We start from the raw sequence: 20,985 nt of genomic DNA, 5'->3' as shown, positions 1-20,985 counted from the left end.
TGAGCCCTTCTTGAATGCTATCACTGCCTTCCTTGCTCTTCGGGACTCTAGGGTTTGTTTTGTTGGTGTCTTGTAGCTGGCCAGCTGGCTGGAAACTCCTCTGTGGAGATGTATCGCCAAGTGCTGCTGTCAGGCTGTCGCTGTGTGGAGCTGGACTGCTGGAAGGGACGGACGGCAGAAGAGGAGCCTGTCATCACTCACGGGTTCACCATGACAACTGAAATCTCCTTCAAGGTAGAGTGCACGGATGCTCCTGGGGAAGATCTTAGGTTCATGTAATTGGAATGAAGTTCAGAGGCAGTTACTCATCTTGGCAGTTAGACACCACAATTCATCATAGTATCAATGGGTACTTGCCATTATACGAATTACTTCATACTAACCAAATTCTATGGAAAATGTCTTACCAAAACAATGTATATCACCTTGTTTATCTTGTCTTGTTTAGCGTTCTTATTGTCTTACACTTATTATTGCAATCGAAAATACATAATGTAACATGCAAACTATTTGTATGCTTTAGCTAATGAATATAAAGTGTACACCAATTAACTGTACCGCCTAACTCCAGTCACAGAAGCGCACTGGTGCCCAGAAGCACCTGTTTCCATCAGAATGACCAATTGCTGTCTCCAGAGGTGACCAGCATCCTACTGTAGTAACTTTCCCTGCTATTCCGAGCCGTGCAAGTACAGCTTTAAACAGTGCGGCTGCATTACTTCTTTCACTTGCTATAAATGAACTCAGCCCATACAATGTATTACCTTATCTTGCTCCTCTGACTTCATGTTGTTGATGATATTACCCACTGCTGTTTAATTATTATGTAAAATTCTATTCTGTTATGCCAGCTTTGGGCATACTGATTGATACCTGTTACTCTAAGATCCCTGTGAACACATCTGTAATAGGAGTGGGAATTCCGTCCTCCTAGGATACAGGAGTATTTCAGTCAGTTCATTAAAAGGACTTGTAAATTCATCAATCCTTCTCATTAGCTAGGAATGGAATGTGTTTAGTCTTTCTACACTTTACAATCTTGAGACTATACCACAAAGTTCTCATATATAATGTATATGGACAGCAAAGCTTGAATTTTCCAACTTATGTCTGTATCTGCTGCATAGAGTCATCCCAGGGAATTGGAGTCATCAGGTGGGGAGAGTGGGGGTCTCAGATACTTGCAGAGTCATCTGGAAGGGGGCATGAGTGGACTTCTCACCTCTTCGGAAGCGGTGAGCTAGGACTCATTCCAGGAACCCTGTAACCTAGATTAACTGAGTCTCAGAGCGGAACTGGCTCTGGGTCATGAACTCTTGTCCTAAGTAAACCAAAGAAACAGAGCTCAATTATCTGTGCAGCTAAAGTTACAATGGAAAGAGTTCTGAGAAGCCAGAACACCAGATGTGTCCATGTTAACATCAACAAGATGGGTAGCAAAGCTTTAAATACAGAAGGCACTAAGACTCTTGCCAATTTTTTTTTTTTTTTTTTGCTGAGTTGAGGAAAGCTCAGTAGATGACTGAAACGAATGGATAAAAACTGGTTTGGTAGTTTCAGAAGATTGATGTATTTCAAAAGTAGCTTGGGGAGCAAAATTATCCCAAACCCCAGCATTTTGCCCTGGAGCTCTTGAGATGTGAGAGAATAAATGGCTGTCGCTTGAGAGAGCAGTAAAAGTGAATCAAGATTTTGAAGAGACAGCCAAGTTTCAGGTTAGACAAATGGGGTTTCCTGATAAAAGCTACTATACACAACAAAAAGGAGAATATGTTCAGAAATGACGTCACTCGCACTGTCAGATATGTTTTCTGCATTGCATCCAGGAGATTGATTGGACTTCATGATTTCTTTTCAAAAAAAAAAATATTTTATTGGAATGGCATATTTATAGAGAGAAGGAGAGACTGAGAGAAAGATCTTCCACCTACTGGTTCACTCCCCAAATAGCCACAACAGCCAGAGCTGTGCTGATCCAAAGACAGGAGCCAGACGCTGCTACTGAGTTTTCCATGCAGGTGCAGGGTCCCAAGGCTTTGAGCCATGCTTTGTTCTTTCCCAGGCAAGCCATAGCAAAGGGGCTGGTGGGTAAGCAGAGCAGCCGGGACACCAGCTGGCGTCCGTGTGGGACCCCGTGCTTGCAATAGGAGAATCAGTCAATTGGGCCATCATTCCGGGCCTGACTTTGTGGTTTCTTAAACGTAGGCTATGATACAATTATTATTGAGAAAAATGGCATCCCTTACTACTTTTTATAAGATTTTAAAAGTGCTGGACTTAATTCTGACCAATTTCTTTATATATCTGCTTCTAAAATGGACTATTCTGAAGGTTGACATTTTCTTAAATAGAAAATCAATGATTTTCCTGTTTTAGTTTGGGTTTGTATGCCTCATTTGCATAGCCCCCCTCCACCTCTGCCACCAGCTTCCACTGGTATCCTTCTCTTACATAAGATTCCAGCCTATCATAATTGAGTTCTTTAAGACTAGGTGGGGACTGGTGAGCCTGGCGTGGGGTCTGTGCAGCTTGGTCTCCTCTCTGCTCATAGGTGGAGATGGTCATAGAGAAGCATCCTTCTTTCTCAAGCCGAGATAGGAAGGGCCTTGCCCTAGGCTCACCACCAAGAGGACCTGCCCCACACCTCCAGGCCCCCACTCAGAGTCCTCAGAGCCAGGAGCAATTCCATTTTCTTCACATCTGAACATCCCCTGGAGTTCCTCGGGGGAGAATAAACAAGCAGCATGTTGGAAGGCATGTTTATTTTCTTCTTGGACTCTGCCATGGAGTCTGTGTGGAGTGATTCTCCTCGTGTACTTGACTGTACAAGTGGCTCTTCAAGTCACATCTGTTAGCTCAGAATCACTGACTGGCTCATTGAACAGCTCAGAATCCAGAAACCCAGCTTCTCAACCACACACGTGCTTGCTCTTGCAGATGCGTTTAGAGGCTTAAGCCTAAATCTAACTCAGGTTGATGCTTCCCTTCTGTGCCTGCTGGATGCCAGGTGGAGAGGGGAGGAGGGTGGGCACAGAGAGAGCCAGCTGCTCATGCCCCTGAGTAGGATTTGTGGGTTGGGTGGTAGTGTGCAGGAATGGGTGTGTGCAGTAGAAATGCCAGCCTGCGTTGGAGCAGTTGTACAGTGAGAGGGCCTCTCTGCCCTGGGACCTGGCCTTCCATGAGATGGGTAAGACGTAAGTCAGGGGACAGCTTCCCGGCCTCATCTAGTCCTAATCATCTCCCAAAGCTTCCACCACCTTATGCTACCTGCATAAGAACTCGGAGACTGTTTCTTCTTACATGTACACTTTTTAAAAAAATTTTTAAAGCTTTCAAATAACACGTATACATGTATGTTCTATGGGGTACCATGATTTGTTTATCAGATTCTCTGTTGATGGTGTGTATTTTTTAAAAATATGTTAATTTATTTTGAAAGAGAGAGGAGAAGAGACCTCCCCAAATGGTTTACTCTCCAAATGATTCACCCAGACTGAACTCACATCACACTGAGGTTACAGGAACATCCCTGTAAGCACTTGGGTCATCTTTCACTGCTTTTCCCCAGGCTGTTAGCAGGGAACTGGATTGGAAATGGAACAGCAGGAACCTGAACCCTTGTGCCATGCTGGCATACAAGGCAGCAGCCTTAGCAGCTGTGCCTCCATGCTGTACCCCTGTTGTGTCTGTTTCTATTAGCATGGAAGCTTCACAAGAAAATGGACTCTCTGTTTGGTTCCCTGCTCCTCCCATCCATTTCAGTAAAATCTGCCTACAGGAGCTGTTCAAATTTTTTTTTTCTTTTTCCTTTGAAGAAATAACTTTTAGACCAAGATGAAACAAGGGAAAAATGATTTCTGAGTTTTCCCATCTCAAAGCGAGTAGACAGAATAAACATAGCAGTGCCTTTAAGTCCTAGCCTGTTTCATTCTGCTGTTACTGAGTACTAAGAGCTGGGTAATTTATGGGGAACGAGCTTTTTGGTTTTTTGACTCACAGTTCTATAAAGGTGGTGAAGTTCTAAATCGGATGGTGCATCTGACAAGGTCCTTCCGGTTCACGGTGATCCCACTGGGCTGCAGTATATTACCTGGTACCACATGTTGGAAGACTGAATCACTTATTCTGAACTTCTTAGAGAGCCACAGTTGCATTGGATTAGGGCTTCCCTTTTAGGGTCTGTCTTAACTGAGTCATACTCAAAGGTACCACCTTGAAACGCCTTAAACAAATACCTTCCAAGAACTGAAAGGGGTGATTAGCTTCCAATTGAGTTTCAAGGGAATATTCAAACCACAGCACTTCACTGTCAATGATTTAGATCTTTGCTCCTAAGTGAATTTTGCCTCTCTGTTTTGCATGTGAGATTCCATGCACTTGTTTTGGTAGGCACTGAGAAGATTCTCGGAGAGTGGGTCAGTTTGGGCTGACCCTTCCAAGTGGGCCTGATTTTGACAGTGTTGGTCTGCACTCTATAGCAACAACTTAGAGTACATGACAGTAGCACATTAAATTGGTTTGAAAGTTCATCCTTTTCCTACCATGCAGTTTATCTGCTTTCAGTGAATATGGTCCAGAAAACACTGCCTTATATCCTCCCAAACCAAGCATTCCTGTCGACATTTGCCACCTTATTTACTAGCTGGGTCAGCCAAGTTTCACGTTAGACAAATAAAAGGTTATATTCCGGGAAAGAGGACATGCTGTAATTCAGTCTCCTTATGGAGGGCTTTCTTTGTTACAGTCTGGCTTGATTTGTTATCAATCCCACGCATCTGCTCTCGTGTTTCTGTGCCACATTCCTTAGCTGTTCTGATGGCCGCACTATAGCAATTGGCCATTTGTTCTTCATTTGCCAGGGCCCCCCAGCATCCCCTTGGTTTCCACATCGTACCCTCACCCCTCCGGGGTAGTTGCCTTTTAAATTGCAATATATACAATGGAGAACTGGGTAATACAACAAAATACATGATGCGAGTGTGTTAAATGCGAACATGATGTTAAACCAAGCATTTCTGAAACTAAGACTCCATTCTCCAGTGCCTGAGAGAAATAATAATAATTTTAGATGTAATTTTACTGCTGCATTAGGACACACATAAAATGGATCTCCAAATATACCCTGCTGGTTTTTTTGTTTTTTTTGTCAAGAGTGAAGGATTTCAAGGGCAATTTTTCCTACTGGAGGTTAGTAATTGAACTCTCTGATTGATAGAATATTGAATACAGGAATAGGAGCTGTGAATACTGGTTTGAGCTTGATAACTGCCATGTAGCAGAGCTGTATTTTCACATCCAATACCCACTAATTATAGCACTCAGGAAAGAATTAAAATGAAAACTTTTTAAAATGATTTTCTCTTCTGAATGATCATACTACATAAAGTATTTCAAAGGCACTAAGGAGACGAATACCTAATGAAAATTCTAGAATTTTTCAAGTTGCTCACAAATAAAATGGAGTTGAAATTTAGTAAAAAAAATTTTTTTCTGGTTTAAGGGCTTGAGAAGGTTCCCTCAGCTGATAGTTAAAGTTATGGCAGTGTTATAGGGTTTTTGACCCCAAATACGGCAGAATTCTCAATTCATGTCTCGTAGGAAAGAAGAATTTTTGTGCACAGTTTAGTTTTAAAGCAAGATTTATTAGAAAAGCTGAGAAAGGAGACTCCCGTCCTAGTGACAGGACCCTAGATAGAAAGGACCCTAAATAGATAGAAAAGTGGAAAAAACCCTAGACCTCTGCCATAGTGGCAGGAGGAAAAGTGGAAAAAATAATGGGGAAAGTACCTTTTAAAGGTTTAGTGCAAAGATGTTTCTCCATAAACACAGGAGAATTCCTGGTTTCCATGGTACCTGACACTGGGACAAAAGACCCAGAAAGGTGTCCCCAGCCAACTTCCTTGGTCCCTTTTCAATAAGGAGACCAGCCTGAGGCCCTCCCACAGAGTGGCAGGAGACAATGGCTGATACTTCAGGTGGGGAATTGATACACTAATGTCACCCTTGTCTCTTGCGGGAAGTGTGTTCCTGATATGTTAAAATATGCACTTGTCTCTCGGGAGAGACCTGTTCTGGTGAATCCAAGACATGGTGGGGAAAACACCCCTTTATATTTGGAAAAAACATGATGACTTGGGGATCCAGAATACCCTAACTGCCTACTATCCAGTCTAACTCCTCTCTCAGCAGAGATGGGGAGACACAGACAGAAAAGATGAAGTTGAGGGCGTGGAAAAGAGGATACAGTAGACGAGGAATATGCTTGGAATTACTGCCAGTGTTCCGGTGCCTCCCTCCTCATAACTGGCAGACCTGACTTGGGGAGGTTCCTTTACCAGAAAAAACTTCATTTCTTGTCAATAGAATGGAGATAGCACCAGTGCTTAGCACTGAGAGTTCTTGTAAGCATCCATTAGACCTACTTAATACACCGATAATAAGACAGTCCAGGCCATGCAGTCAGTATCCCATAGTGTTAGATGTTGACCTTGTAGTCAAAAAACCCAACTTAAGCTTTCCTTTTATACATGGGAATGGGGAGGGTGACATTATATAGGCAAGGAGTTCTTAGTAGCCAGTGCGAGGGGAGGGGGACTCAACGAAGGCGTTTTGTATACCTGCCATGGCAGAAACACGCATGCCCTCAGTACTCATTAGGTGGCATCTACTTCACCCCTAGCAAGCCACCAGGAACCCAAACTGTATGGAAAATTGTCAGGCCCAACTCTTGTTAGAGGGTCTAGACGTGGGCACCATGAAGGGTGTGACACTCCATTGCGTATAAATTGAGTCAAGCATAGAAGATGAAAAATGCACAAAGCCAGAGACAGAAAGGGGGAAGATGTAGGAAAAACAAGACAGAAGGGTTAGGAACCCCAAAGACCCAGCTGCAGCTCGGGCCACCCCTCAGCTGTAGGAAGGTAGCCAGAGAGCTTAGAAAATAGAAAGCCATAAATTCCCTGTAAGTCTGACAAGCAGATCCAGAGAAGCACTCAAATGTCATTTGCCAAAGATATAGTTCCTTGGTCTGAAGCCCAACACCACTTCCTAAAGGAGATGGGGCAGGAGTGTCATTTCCCTTTAAATCTGACTTTCATTGGCCCAAATGTCCACACGGTCAGCTCCCAATCAGCTTGCCTTATTAAAAACAGTAAAACAGTTGGAAAATAACTGAGGAATGGCAGCCATCATCAACAACATAGCAGAAGCTAATCACACTACTAATTAGCGTGTACATTTGAATGGCTTTTTTTTTAAACATGTAAAAATTACATTGACTAGAAATTTCAACCATAAAGATGTTAAGGTGAATTTGCCTATTGGGTGAGAAATCAATGTTCAAATTTCTATAATATCAACTTGTATTTACCTTTACATACAATAAAGCTTTAAATCAAAGATCAGATTAGTCCAGTGGTCAACAAAATTTCTTTGACAGGGGCTACATTAAGACACTTGCCTGATTTTGTGAATTAAGTTTTCTTGAAACACAGCCACATTCACTTAGTTACATACTGTGCCTACTTTGGGCAATGCATTTGTCTAATAGAAAATCAGATGAATAAATAGATGGAAATATATACATATGTGTGCATATGTATATAGAGAGATTATGACAGAAATTATACTATGTAAGAACGTAAACATATATGATACTTGTGTATAAGTACTCACATGTGTATATTTGTTACATATGTAATATGTATGAAAGAAATAGGATTTGAGATTACAGAGAATTGGTTTTTGTGTCTAGAGAGATTGAGCAGTTCCAAGATCTCCTGATATTAATTATTCCCAGTGGTGTGATTCCATTCTCCCTTTGAAGATCTGAGAACCAGGAGAGCCAATCCAAGTTACAAGCAAGTTGATGAATGTGACTCAGGGCAGGGCATCTTTGCTGATGTTGTCCGGTTGTCCCAGCTCAAAGGTGGCCAAGCCGAGATAGCACAGTCTCCTTTACTCTGATTTTTCCTCTGTTGAGGCCCCCAGGGAATTGTATGATGCCCATTCATCCATGTTAGAGAATGCAGCCTGCTGGATGCAATCTTCAGATTCAACCATTAATCTCATCCTAAACACCCCCATAATGATGCCCAGAATCCTATTTAAGTAAACATCTGGGCACCCCAGGGTGCAGTCAAGTTGACACACAGTCAGCCATCACAACCTACAAATGCTGAGTTGAATGATGGTTGTGAAAATCACATGGCCAGCAAAGCTGAAACTATTTCATGGCCCTTGATGGAAACAGCGTGCTAACCTCTGAACTACTCAATGGAAGTAAAAGAATGCACAACTCTCTTCTATGTTTTCAAAATATTGTGTTAACATCGGAGCACTGACATCCTTACCCTCACCTTGGACTCTGCTGGGTGAAAATAGGTCAAAATAAACACGCAGATATGACACGTGGACACCAGACCCTTAAAAGCAGGAGGAAGCAGCAAGGAAAGAAAAGAGGGCAAAAATTAGGATTTTTCAAAAGGAAGGTGGTTGCAGACCTCTGGAAAGTTGACGTCTGAGCACAGACTCTGCCTTTCCACATGAGGGAAGGAAGTCATCCATTCAGATAAAAGTAACCCTGACCTTCAAGAACGAGGTGCAAATTCAGGAGATGAAAGGATGCCTGGGATATTCGGGGAAAGGTAGCAAGGTCGAGGGACTGCGGCAGGGTGTGGCAGGGACGGAGGCAGCAGAGGGTGAGAGTTCGAGATGGGAGGTGACAGATCAAATAGGCCATACACATTCTGATCATGGATCTCACTGTGAAAATGGCCAATGAAAAGCCTGTAATGACACAATGGAATTAGCAAGCCCTGATTAAGAGCAGTTACTCTGGCTGCAGCATGAAATGCAGGAAGCAAACCGAGAACCCAGGAAGGCAGTTGCAAGGGTCTGCTCGCCCATGTCTGCCAGGGTTGGCTGCAATAATAAGAAACCTCAATCTCAGTGAGTTACATTCATGGTTTTTGGTTTTCTTTTCATTTGTTTTCCCCACTTGGTTTAGAGGCTGTCTGCTCACAGATTCGTGGCGTTTGGAATCCAGACAGAATGAACACACTGCATCTGGGATATCATTGGGCTCATGGCAGGAGGGAAAGGGAAGTGGCGGAACTGCAGGACAGGTCTTGAAAACTGTTCAGCAGCAGCACCTGTCACCTTGACCTGCAACCTGCCAGTTACAACAAGCCGTGCAGTCAGTGGAGAGCAGGGTTACCATCAGTTAGAGAGGGTTGCGTGCTGCGTGGTGTGGCAACAGTGGGACAGACCAGAGGATCAGGAAGCTAGCGGTGGGAGTGCTGGCTTATGGTTGCCTCCTGGGTACATTTGGTCAAGATTGTTGATGTACTCACTGAAAGCTGTGACAGGAGCTTAAGAGTAGCTGTGATAGGGTTGACATTTATCTGATCCTCTGGGGCCAAATTTAAGATGAACAAAAATCTAACCCTTCTGTAATTTTTTGTGTGCCACACTTACCCCACTGCCTTCATGATGTCCATTGTCAGTACTTCGGAAAATGCTGCCTTCAGCTGTGTGAAGTTATTAGCAGTGTAGGGGTTACTGCAGTGGTTAAAATGTAGATTTCAGAGTCTGATATACCTTTGTAGGTTTTAATCTTGAATTCTCCTTTCTGTGTGTTTGGGGGAATCTGTTAACACCTCAGCATTCGCAATGCATAATCTTTAACGTGTGAGGTAATATTTTCTTTATGAAATGTTTCTGGCATGAGACACGTGTCCAGTGCATGATAAATATTCAATTACATAGCAGCTCTTCCTTCTTCTTTCTCTCTCTCTCTTTTAAGGCAGTTTTAAGGTGAGTGGGGAAGGAGAACTACCGTCCTTTCCTTAGTTGACTTGGAAATCTATATGCTCACAGTGAACGGGATCCTTTCCCTTCTCATAGAGAAAGCCTCACTTCCGATGCCTGCAGTGGGGCTCACCGCCCCACTCGAAACTCCGTGACCTGACTCACTTGGGCATCAGGAGATTCTGCCAAAGACATACAGCTTGTCAGTCTAAGAAGAAAGATTCACATTTATAAGTCAGTTGGGATCCAAATCTGTGCTCAATAAATGAAGAATTCTAAAATTTGCTCTTGCTGCTATTTATGGTATACTTTTGATGGGCTCAATTATCATAAAAGTTAAATTGATTGTGTATTAAAGGCATTCTGAGAATTCTCTTAAAATAAAAAACAACACTGGTTCTTTTTGCTCCATGCAGCTAAACCCTTCTTAGAGAATTTATGCAAGTGTAGTACAGAATTAGAAAGCATTATTTGTACTCTGGGTCAAGAGAGATCATTTAATGGTGTGGTATAAAGAAAGTTACGTATCTTTTTTTCAAGAAGGTCAAGAATCTAGTGGACTAACCTTACACATAAAGAAGGGGAACAGAAACTCCTACTTGAAAGGAGAATATTCAAAAAATAAATGCAATTAAAAAACTAATACATGGGCATGTGAGATCTCAGTATTGTTGACAGTGATAACGATTAAATAATACATGAGATTGCAATTTCATAGGGGTAAGTGCATGTTTTGAAAATTTCTCAAAGCTGGTGAATATGCATGAATATCAGAACTTCATGTATTATTCTGGGAAATGTGGAAAGTAATTTTGATATACATGAGAAACTGTGTAATGTTCACATTCTTTAATTCAATAAATTCCCTTCCGGGAACGAATTCTTACAAAGGTATTCAAGATAACAGAAACACGATGTTTGCAGAATAATTTGAATAATAATTCTTAAAATATATCCACCCAAGAAGAGAATTGTTAATTATGATACTTTTCCTAGAATTTCATAAATATATCGAGATATATAATATAAGCATGTGTTTAAAAATCACAGATTGACAAATCGGTTTACTGATACGTGTAACAACCAACATGGATGAAGTTTGAAAGCATACTGAGTGAAAGATGCCAGACCCACAACGGCCACATATGAATATTGTGCATAATTCAATTTATGTAAAATGGTTACCGTGGACAAATCTATGGATAAATTAATGGCTTCCAGGGATGAAGAGAGAGAGGGTATAAGTATGGAACGTAACTACCAACAGGTGCACAGGTCATAACAATGCCCTAACTTATACTGGGAAGATGGCTGCGTTGACTGAACACTGAATGTACCAATAACCAATGAACTGCACACTTTCAATATGTTAATTATATCTCGATGAGTTATACCCAAATTTGTTAGAGACACACATGTAAACCAAATTAGAACTGGTTTAGTTCAGTAAGTGAAGACTTTTGCCTGCTCTTACCGATCAAAGTTTTTGTGATGTGACTTATTATATAGTAAATAAATATACCTATGTAAAAGTCACCAGTTAATAGAACTTTCCTCCTTTGGTTCTGACTCCTTTTACACCAACATCCAGTCTTCCTTCTTTCTTTTTATTTTTGATATTTATTTATTTATTTTTGTTGGAAAGGCAGATTTACTGAGAGAAGGAGAGGCAGAGAGGAAGACCTTTCATCTGCTGTTTCACTCCCCAGGCGGCTGCAACAGCTGGAGCTGAACTGATCCGAAGCCAAAAGCCAAGAGCTTCTTCCCGGTCTCCCATGTGGATGCAGGGTCCCAGGTCTTTGTGCTGTCCTTGACTGCTTTCCCAGGCCACAAGCTGGGAGCTGGACAGGAAGTAGAGCAGCTAAGACATGAAATGGTGCCTATATAGGATCCTGGCATGTTCAAGGCTAGGATTTAACCACAAGGCTACAATGCCAGGCCCTCTTATTTCCTTTTCAAAGTTTTGTTTGTTTAAGAAAGGCACAGTTAGAAAAAGAGGAATGAGAGAGAAAGAGAAAGACATTTTCATTCATAGGTTCATTTCCCAGACAGCTACAACAGCAGGATGGGGCAGGTTAAAGCCAAGAGCCTGGAGCCTCATCTGGGTCTCCCACAAGGGGACAGGGGCCCAAGAGCAGAGGCCATATCCCACTGTCCTCCGAGGCGCATTGGCAAGAAGCTGCTTGGGACTGGAGCAGCTGGGACTCAGAAAGGCATTCATTACAGATGCAGGTGTTACAGGCAACGGCTCAGTAACCTTCCGTGTCACACTGCCAGCATGCAGCCTTCTTTCTTTTTGTCTTGGAGAGCAACGAGCAGAACTTTTATAGGCCAGCAGCCTTCACACACTTTTCTAACCATTTCACGCCACTGCGTTCCATGAGTGAAAAAGACAGGCATATTAATGCATGTAGTCCAAAGGAAAAAGCTGTACCCGTGACGAGTCCCAGCATCTTGAATGTATCTTTGTTTTTTCTTGCAGGAAGTGATAGAGGCAATTGCAGAATGTGCATTTAAGACGTCCCCATTTCCCATCCTCCTGTCCTTTGAGAACCACGTGGACTCGTGAGTACCAAACACATTCACAAAGGGGCCTATTGTCCAAAGCGAGGCATATTTCAAAATCTTTCCTCGGATTTAAGAACATGTGACATTGTATGCTTCAGTTTCATCGGGAGCTTACTCACTTGAGTCTTGTTAGCATCATCTATTGGACTTCTGGAAGCTTCTCTTATGCCATGTTTTTTTTTTTTAACCATGTCCTTTTATAATGCGGTGGCATTGTGTTCTGTAATGTATGTCTCTAATTCAGACCATGAATGTAGTAGGTCATATTCATAACCCTCTTTCTTTAGCTCCTTCGGTCACAAATTTCTAGTCAATTTGTGCGCATTAACCGGGGCAGTTCCCTCCCTCTAACTTGTGGCCAGTGGGTGGAAAAGCGTGTGCTCTGTTCTGCCACTTTGCGCTCACACAGAATCCGCTGCCATGGTTTGTTAATATTTGTGAATACTTTCCAGTTTCAAAATTGCAGCACTTATTACTGAGCTACACAATGAAAAGGGACTTTAAAACGAACTGGTTTATGTTTACTTATCACAAAGCACCAGCATAAGACACCCCCACATCACATCCTTGGAGATTTGTGTTGAAAGTACTGCTCATTTCCAAGTGCTGACAAATGCAAGAGTCAAGGTTGGCAGAACCGAAGTGCTTGTCCCTGGAATCCGCATCGAAAGATTCAGTGCTCAAGAGCCTTCTCTCTCTCTCTCTCTGTCTCTCTCTCTCTGTCTCTGTCTCGCCCAGGCTTTCCAACTTAGAGCCGGCAGCACCTGTCCTAACTTGGCCCACAGGTGCCTTTAACCTTGCTTCTTGCTGGGAGCCTTGCCACATCATTGATTTCTTTCCCAACCAATTTGCAACCCTTGCTTCTGCTTATCCATTATGGAAAAATTCACTAAGTCTTAAGGCATAATTTGGTCACTATCAATTGCCTAAGTAGTTAAACGGACACGTGTTAATAACTGTGCAGGTAGAGATCTTATTTTAAAGTAAGGTTTTTTTTTTTAATTGCCAATATTCCTGCCTTGCCCTCGGGAGATCCATATTGCATTCCTTGGCTCACAGTTCTGTTTCATTATGAAACATTTGTCCAATGAATGACATCACCGTTTGGCACTCAGTCCTTAACACTTCCGAGGGTCATTTGAAGAGAGAAGACTGGATTGTGTCCTTTGCTATTTCTCTTCCTACAAGAAAAGAGCACCTCCTCCGTGCCTGGGGTCGGTACCTCACTGGTGAGGATAGCTCCAATCTGCAAGTGAGTTTTGGGGAACCTTCTGTCGTCCCTGCCCATCTATTGGAAATTGGACTTTAAGATAGCTGTGCAGCTTTTCTGGAAGGCATTCTAGTTTCCCAACTACAGACTTTCTTTCTTTTTCAAAGAAAAAAAGGCATCTAACCTAATTTTTAGAAGAAGTGTTTCCATTTAAATTCAGTAAAATGGAGAGCGCTGCCACAGCTTCGGATCACCGAGACACCAGCTACCTCGAGAAGGACACAAGTCCATCGCTCCCCACGCCTTATCACAGCTGCTATTTATGGAGTACACTTCTTTGAGTATCAGGCAGTGGTCCAAGTATTTCCTGTACCCTAACTTTGCCACAAACTCACGTGGTCCTAAAAGAAACTAGGATGTATTTTTAAAGTTCATGGAGACATGCACTTAAAAGTTACATTCACTTTTGTGTATTAAAAAAAAAAATCTATGATGTTTGCTTTTTCCTTTTTGAAGACCCCTCCTATTATCATCCTTATCTTATAGTTGATGAACCTGCATCACAACCCCTTTGTGACTGTGGGTAATTTCCCAAGGCTGTACCTCTTGTGCGTGACAGAGGTAGGATGCAAACCCAGTTAGTGCGCTTTCAAGATTCTGGCTCAACAAACACCTCCATTCTCTACACCTGAACAAAAGCATCATGAGCTGTTAGACAGAGTAGACAGCCGAGGGGGGCTACAGGGCAGCTGCCTGCTAAGGTTTGCCTTTCTGTGACTCAACCTCAAGCACAGGTGTTTTGTTTTTGTTTGTCTGTTTGTTTTACATTCACACACACACACACACGCACACTCATTCAGAGAACCAGAAACATGATTGTGTATTAACTCCTGCTTCCTACGCAACAGCAACGAGCAGAGGGCTGGCGCGATGGCACAGTGGATAAAGCTGCCGCTTGCGGTGCCTGCAGCCCATGTCACAGTGTTGGTTCTAGTCTCTCTCCCACTCCCCCGCCCCCCACCCCTGCCCGCCAACTACCTTCCTTCCCACCCAGCCTCCTGCTGATGTACTCAGGGAAGCAAAGGAAAATGGCTCGAGCCATGGGCCCCTGCCACTTAGGTTGGAAAGTAGGATGTTATTCCTGGCTGCTGGCTTCTGCTTGGCCCACATCTGGCTCGCACAGATGCTTGTGGAGTGAAGCGGCAGGTGCAAAAAAAAGTTTTGTTTGTTTTGTTTCCTCCTGTGTACACTACATTTATAAGATGGTCAGATTCAGAACTTAAAATCTGTCTTTTAAAGCCCTGCTTTACTTTGCTTTTCCACTTAATTTTTTTGTGTGAACTCTATACTGGATTTAAGTGGAATAACCACTAGCCTTCCTCTGGCTGCAGATGGCTGTGAGATTTGTGGAAAGGCCCTCAGTTTCCTGGGTTATAGATTTCTCGTCCAGTGGGCAGCACGTTGGCTAGTTCCCACTTGGGGCATTTGGACTGCCGTTTGTTGAATCCGGCCTCTGTGTCAGATGTCTGTGGTCTGCATTTTAGGGATATTTTGATATATTTGAGATATGTCTTGTGTGGCCCTAAGCTCACAGGCACGTCTTTTTAAACCTTTTTCCTGCTCCTTTCTCCCTGGTAGCTGGTGCTGTTGTTCTAAACACTCAGGGATTTTTTTTTTTCTAACTGTAATTTGAATTCTTTTGATGTTGGCAGTTCTGACCCACAATTAAAGTTGCTTTGTTTTCTGCCGACGCTTTCTATTCAGCCTGCCCTCTGCTCTAATGCAGTTCCTTGTCAGGTGGGCACAGGCGCTGCTGGGAGCATGAATAGGCTGATTACCAAAGAGCTCATTTTGCTTTTTTCTCTGGACACCTACTTCTTGTGCTCGCTCCAAATCAGTCGCTTTTGAGGCAGGTTTGAAAAGTTTAAGTAAACGTATGCCTTTGCACAAGTTCAAGTTCGACACGTGCCTTTGCTCTTCAAAGTCTAATCTTTGGACCAGCAGAACCTGCAACACTGCAGCATTTAGGCCCTGCCACAGACCCTGTGTTAGCATTTTCATTGCAGTGAGAGCCCAGGGTTATTTAAGTGTTAGATTGTGACTGTTAACGCTGTGGTTTATTGGAAGTCCGCTGACCATCAGGAAGCTGCAGACAAGGTCCAGCCAAATTAACAGCTTGGGAGGCTGTTTAACTTAATATTCATGTGATTTGTTTTAAAGACAGATGTGGGTGAGAGTGATTAAAAAAAAATCTTCTAGCCACTGATTCACTCCCCAAATAGCAGCTACAATGGGTGAGTCTGCAACTCCATGGAGTCTGTCCGTGGCTCCTGCATGGGTGGAGGGGCCCAAGGACTTGGACCTTTTTCCTATGCTTTCTAAGGCATGTTAGCAGGTAGCTGGAATAGAAGTGGAGCAACCAGGGCTTGAATCAGAGCTCCAACTTGGGAAGCTGAGGTCTCAGGTGACGGCTGAAACCATTGCACCACCATGCTAACCCCGACTGTCTTTATCATGATTAAACATCTCTAATTACTTGAAAGACTGAAGAATAAAGGCTGACAGACATCTGTCTGCTGGGAAACTCCTCAAATGCCTGCTATGGCTGGGGTCCTCCAGGTTGAAGCCAGGAGCCCAGGACTCAGTTCAGATAGTCCCATCTGCTTGAATCCCCACCATTGTGATTCTTCGGTGGAGTTGAGGCCTATGGGTCCAGCAAAATCCTTCTTGGAATGTGCTTTGGGGATTGCTTGATAGGGCACACCTGCTTAGGACCTGAGCCTGCAAGCAGGACATTGGGGTACATCCCTCCCCTTCCCTCAAAACCTCTGCTCAAAGAGAACTTGGGGATGCCAAGTTCCAACCCTCCGAAGAGTTGTCTCCTACTTCAGAACCTGAAGATTGATTGTAATCTGTCAGAGCGATTTGACCTTGCCCATGCCTTAGCATCAGGTGGGTCTGTGCTCAGCACCAGCATCACACAGGAGCATCTTCAGGAGGCCTGGTCTCCCTGGAGACGCGTCTGGCTGTGCGCTTCTGACAAGCTGCAGGGAATGCTCATGCTACCTGTTGCTGGCCCTCACCTGGAGTAAAAAGCCAGGATGTGGGCTGGCCCAGCAGAAACAGTTGTGTCTTCGGTGAGGTTCACAGAGCGGGAAGTTGTTCCTGGAGCAGGAGCATGCGAACTGAAATGTGCCTACCGTCTCCTCGGCCACAGCAGCCACTTCTCCACCTGCTCCGGACGAGCCCTCCAACACTGTCGGCCAGGGCCAGTTCTCTAATGAATAATCATTCTTCCTTCCCTGATATTACTGTATGGGGGCTGCGGAAGTTGATCCCGAGTTCTGCCTAAGCAAAATCTTTCAACCAAGCATCGTGAGAAAACACAGGGTGAAGATGCAGGGCTTGGCAAGTTCTTTGAATCCCTCCTTTGCCTCTCCCAGCTCTTCTGAGAAAGCAGTAAGCTTTGGGGTTCCCATCTGAACCTAAATAATTCTCTGCACCCCTAATCACATACTTCATATTTTAAAAAGATTAAAAAAACATAGAAAGTGTGTTTTTCTTTGTGGCCCATTGTAACATGATATGACCCCCATCCCAAATCAGATGTCCCCCTTCCCAGAAAAAGATAGCCCATTGTCCAGGCTTGACTTCATGAAAGAGGGAATAAAATCAAGAATCTCATGTTACAACCTATTTGAATTATCAAAAAGAAGGCTTTCCTCACTGTTCCTGTTGTCTGCTCAGTCCTATTTGGGCTAAAATGCTTGATTCTTGCAACAAGTAGAGAGAGCTCTTGGGACTCAAGTTCAGCACACTGTAGATCAGAATCAAAACGATTGGGTATTTTTCATGGTATCTGTGACTCCACGGAATGAAGGAAGAAATGTATTACATTTTAAAAGCTCGAGGAAAAGGAAGCATTTTGCAAGAACAGGATGTTCCCTTGCAGCAACTGTGTTCACGGGTTGCTGGGTGCAAGCTGCGTCTAGTGGAGTCAGGGGCCACCGCCTCCAGATAGTGGGATCATTTTATATTCACTTGCTCTTTACGTAGGAAAGGTGTTGGCATCCGTTATTTCACTGCATCTCCTTGGCATCCCCTGTCCTTTCCAAGAACAGCTGGGATCAGTAGACCCGGAGCCATGCAGAGCCTGGTGCCCGGCCCAGGCATGCTGCAGGTGCAGCCCCGTGCTGTCATATCAGCTTCCGGCTGGAGGTCTCAGCCCGCTCTCTGTCTGGCAGGACCCTCTCCACAAGGGGACACAGTGTTTCTCTTTCTTGTTCCAAGTTTGAGGAGTCCTCCTCCCTCTACTCCTCTCCCCTTCCCCCCAGTCACTTCCCTTCCTCATTCTTTCACCCTTATTTCCTCACCTGCCTCAGTACTCTCCCGACACAACTCCCTGTCGGTTTGACAAATTCCATGCAAGAATTCACCCGGGCTGCACGCGAGACCTTCCCCTCCGAGTGTCTTGCAAGTGAGTTAGTATCAGACAATTCCACGAGAAGGCCTGAGTCTCTAACTCTGGGGTTTGCGTGATGTCCATACGTAGTTCTGCATCCAGCCCTACGAGTAGCCCTCACCAGGCCAGTGCCTTCTCTGCCTGCCTGTGTGTTAAATGCAGATCCACGCAAGCTAAGCTAAGCGTGTGCAAAAATGAACACGGATCCCGAGTGGGGGGTTTGGAGAATTGTCTCTTAAAAAAAAAAAAAAAAAAAAAACCTTAAGGCGCAAGGGACTTCAGGTCAGGCTCTGGAAGGAAGCCTCACCACTTGTTTTTTTCTTTCCTTCTCCCATCCCCACAGTCCGAAGCAACAAGCCAAGATGGCAGAGTACTGCCGGCTCATCTTCGGGGACGCACTTCTCATGGAGCCCCTGGAAAAATACCCGGTAAGCCTCTGCAGGAACACCCGCGGTATTTACAATCAGGCGGAGGGGACACTTACTCACTTCCTTGCCATGTTTATGTTTCCTGGTAAGATTCATGCACTTGATAATGAGCTCTCTGACCAAGAGCATCCCAGCACTGGGCCCCATGGAGGATGGAAGACATGCCTCTATTCTCTTCCTTTTCCCAACCTGACATGATTCAGGGGTGTGTGGGGCATCCCAGCAGTTTCGCAGTCAGCCATGGAGAACAGCTTAGGGGAACTCTGATCCTCACACAGGGAGTGTCGTCCCTTTCGGCCCCCATAAAAGCGATTTAAACTGAATGTTGTAGGGGGCACCGAGACTCCTGGTCTGGCTCTGCAGAACTGAGGCCTCCTCTTGGAGGGAACTTAGCTGCTTTGGAACAGAACCTAGCAGAGAGATGCTAACGCAGCTTCTCCTTGGTTGGACCATTGCGTCCAATCTGCATGTGTCCCTAAGTGAGTTCATGCTGGTCCATGTCCTCCCAACTCATTGTAAGCAAAGAAGAAAAGTAACTTACAGGAGTTGGATCGTTCTAAAAAATAACCCATCTTTTGACTTGCACGCATGGGCTCTGATATGATGCCCAACAACCCTCTCTGGGGAAATTGATGTTCTCATTCAGTGTGTAAGTGGGAAACACTGGAATGGGGCTTGAAAATAAGGTAGCTTGACTCTCGGAGCTGGAAGAAAGTCCAAAACCCCATGCCACGTTGCTGAGACATACAGCTTTTTCATGTTTTCAGGCTGTGGCTGAAAAGTGGATTCCACAGGCGTGCTCAAAAAGCTACCACGTGTCTTTGCCAAGCCCACACCGGTGCCTGGATTTCTGTCTTTAAAATTCAGGTCAGGGTCATCTTACCCATCCCACATCAGGATGGGTGGGTTTCTGTGATCCATGGCAAAACTGGAAATTTGGGCTTCATATAGCAAATGGATAAGTACATTTCTTCGATCTTCGTGTGAATTTTGTTATGAAAAACTGGAAGTAATTAAAATGTGTCTGATGTATGTACTAAAAAGAAATTGACATCTATTAACCAGGCCCTCCTGCAGGCACACGGATCAGTGAGCCGTGTGGAGGGTGGCAAAGAAAGCTTAGCTATTCTAAGCACACAATCTGGGCTGGCTAGGGGTTTGGTGCAGCGATCTGAAGACATGGTATCAACACAGAACATGTGTTTCTTTTTTTTTTTTGCTTAGCTGGAATCCGGAGTTCCTCTTCCAAGCCCTATGGATTTAATGTATAAAATTTTGGTAAAAAACAAGAAGAAGTCACACAAGTCATCGGAAGGAAGTGGCAAAAAGAAGCTCTCTGAGCAAGCGTCCAACACATACAGCGACTCGTCCAGCGTGTTCGAGCCCTCGTCCCCCGGAGCCGGTGAGGGGCTGGTGGGGTCTCCCTCTGGTGGGGTCTTCCTATTTCTTCCCAGTGCTGCCTCGTTGGTTTTCTGTGCTTGTGACAGACACTCTTTAGAGCTGTATTTTCCCTCTCACCACATCTAGGAAATCTCTGTTTTTCATTAAGGACCCATCCAGTTCATTCAGCACAACCCTTCCCCCATCGCCACCCTTCCCCTCTCACATCTGCGAAGCACCTTGGGTCGTGCCAAGTAAATGTGTGTGCGGGACCCAGGTATCCGCGGGGAGCCATGATTCTGGCTGCTTCATTAACCAAAGAATCTTGGAGTTGATGATGTGGCTTTAGACTGCTTCATGAGAAACAAGAACTGGAGGACTGATTGTGGTCTCTTGGTGGCTTACTGGATAGTTCTGGCTGTTTTGATCCAACTGTATTTTCTAGAGCTTTTTAGAAATGTGCAGTGGAGCAATTATTTTAATTATCTTGCGAAGCTACAAAGCGGTGCTTATTATCATTAGTTTTGCTTTTAAATTTAGGCCGAATTAGACTGTTGTGGTGGATGAGAAAATAATTCAGAGTGGGCACTCATTTCCTTTATCATCTGTAATTGTGTCTCGTGTATTTCCTAAGTTCAGACAGAATCTTGACAATGTAAAAACCGCATTGCCAAGTTCCTCTGATTGGAAGGCGATCAAGTGGAGGAGCTGGGAGCTTAGCTCCTCGGCAGCTCCTCAATGAGAAGTTCAGCTTACATAAGACCAGTCACTGTGGGAAACTGCTTAGAACCTACAGAGGTTGGATGCGTGTTTCCTGGGCAGTCTCTTTCCCTGGATGTTGAACCAACAGAAACGGGGTGTTGATGTTTGCCAAGAGACCTGTGCAAGAAGCCCTAAAAGCAGTGACAATCAGACACCTGTTCGTGGCGGAGGGTTGTAGTCACACAAAGGAAAAGCATGTAGCAATGAGAAAGACGGTCGGCTACACTTAAACAATACTCACATTCCACACAGTTGTGTGTGTCTGAAGGACAGAGGCCGACAGCCCTGGGCTCTGCTCTTGGAAGCCAGACTGTCTGCTCCACCGCGTAAGCCTCATCGCTCAGTGGCTGATGAATCTTCAGTTT

General features: G+C 44.2%; 1 protein-coding gene across 2 annotated transcripts in view; it reads left to right on the top strand.

Moving 5' to 3' along the window:
• The window catches only part of PLCB1 (phospholipase C beta 1), a 621,942-nt gene that overhangs the window by 485,036 nt on the left and 115,921 nt on the right, over positions 1-20,985 (top strand). For both annotated transcript variants that reach the window (XM_040980971.1, XM_040980972.1), the window contains exons 11-14: positions 77-234; positions 12,293-12,375; positions 18,394-18,478; positions 19,703-19,880. In XM_040980971.1, coding sequence (XP_040836905.1) covers positions 77-234; positions 12,293-12,375; positions 18,394-18,478; positions 19,703-19,880 — 504 coding nt within the window. The remainder of the gene's footprint in view (positions 1-76; positions 235-12,292; positions 12,376-18,393; positions 18,479-19,702; positions 19,881-20,985) is intronic.

Source organism: Ochotona curzoniae, unplaced genomic scaffold (assembly GCF_017591425.1).
Source record: "Ochotona curzoniae isolate NIBS_2020 unplaced genomic scaffold, NIBS_Ocur_1.0 contig_3520, whole genome shotgun sequence".
Lineage (NCBI taxonomy): Eukaryota > Metazoa > Chordata > Mammalia > Lagomorpha > Ochotonidae > Ochotona > Ochotona curzoniae.
Note: the sequence above shows the minus strand (reverse complement) of the source record. Positions and strands in the feature narration are given on the sequence as shown.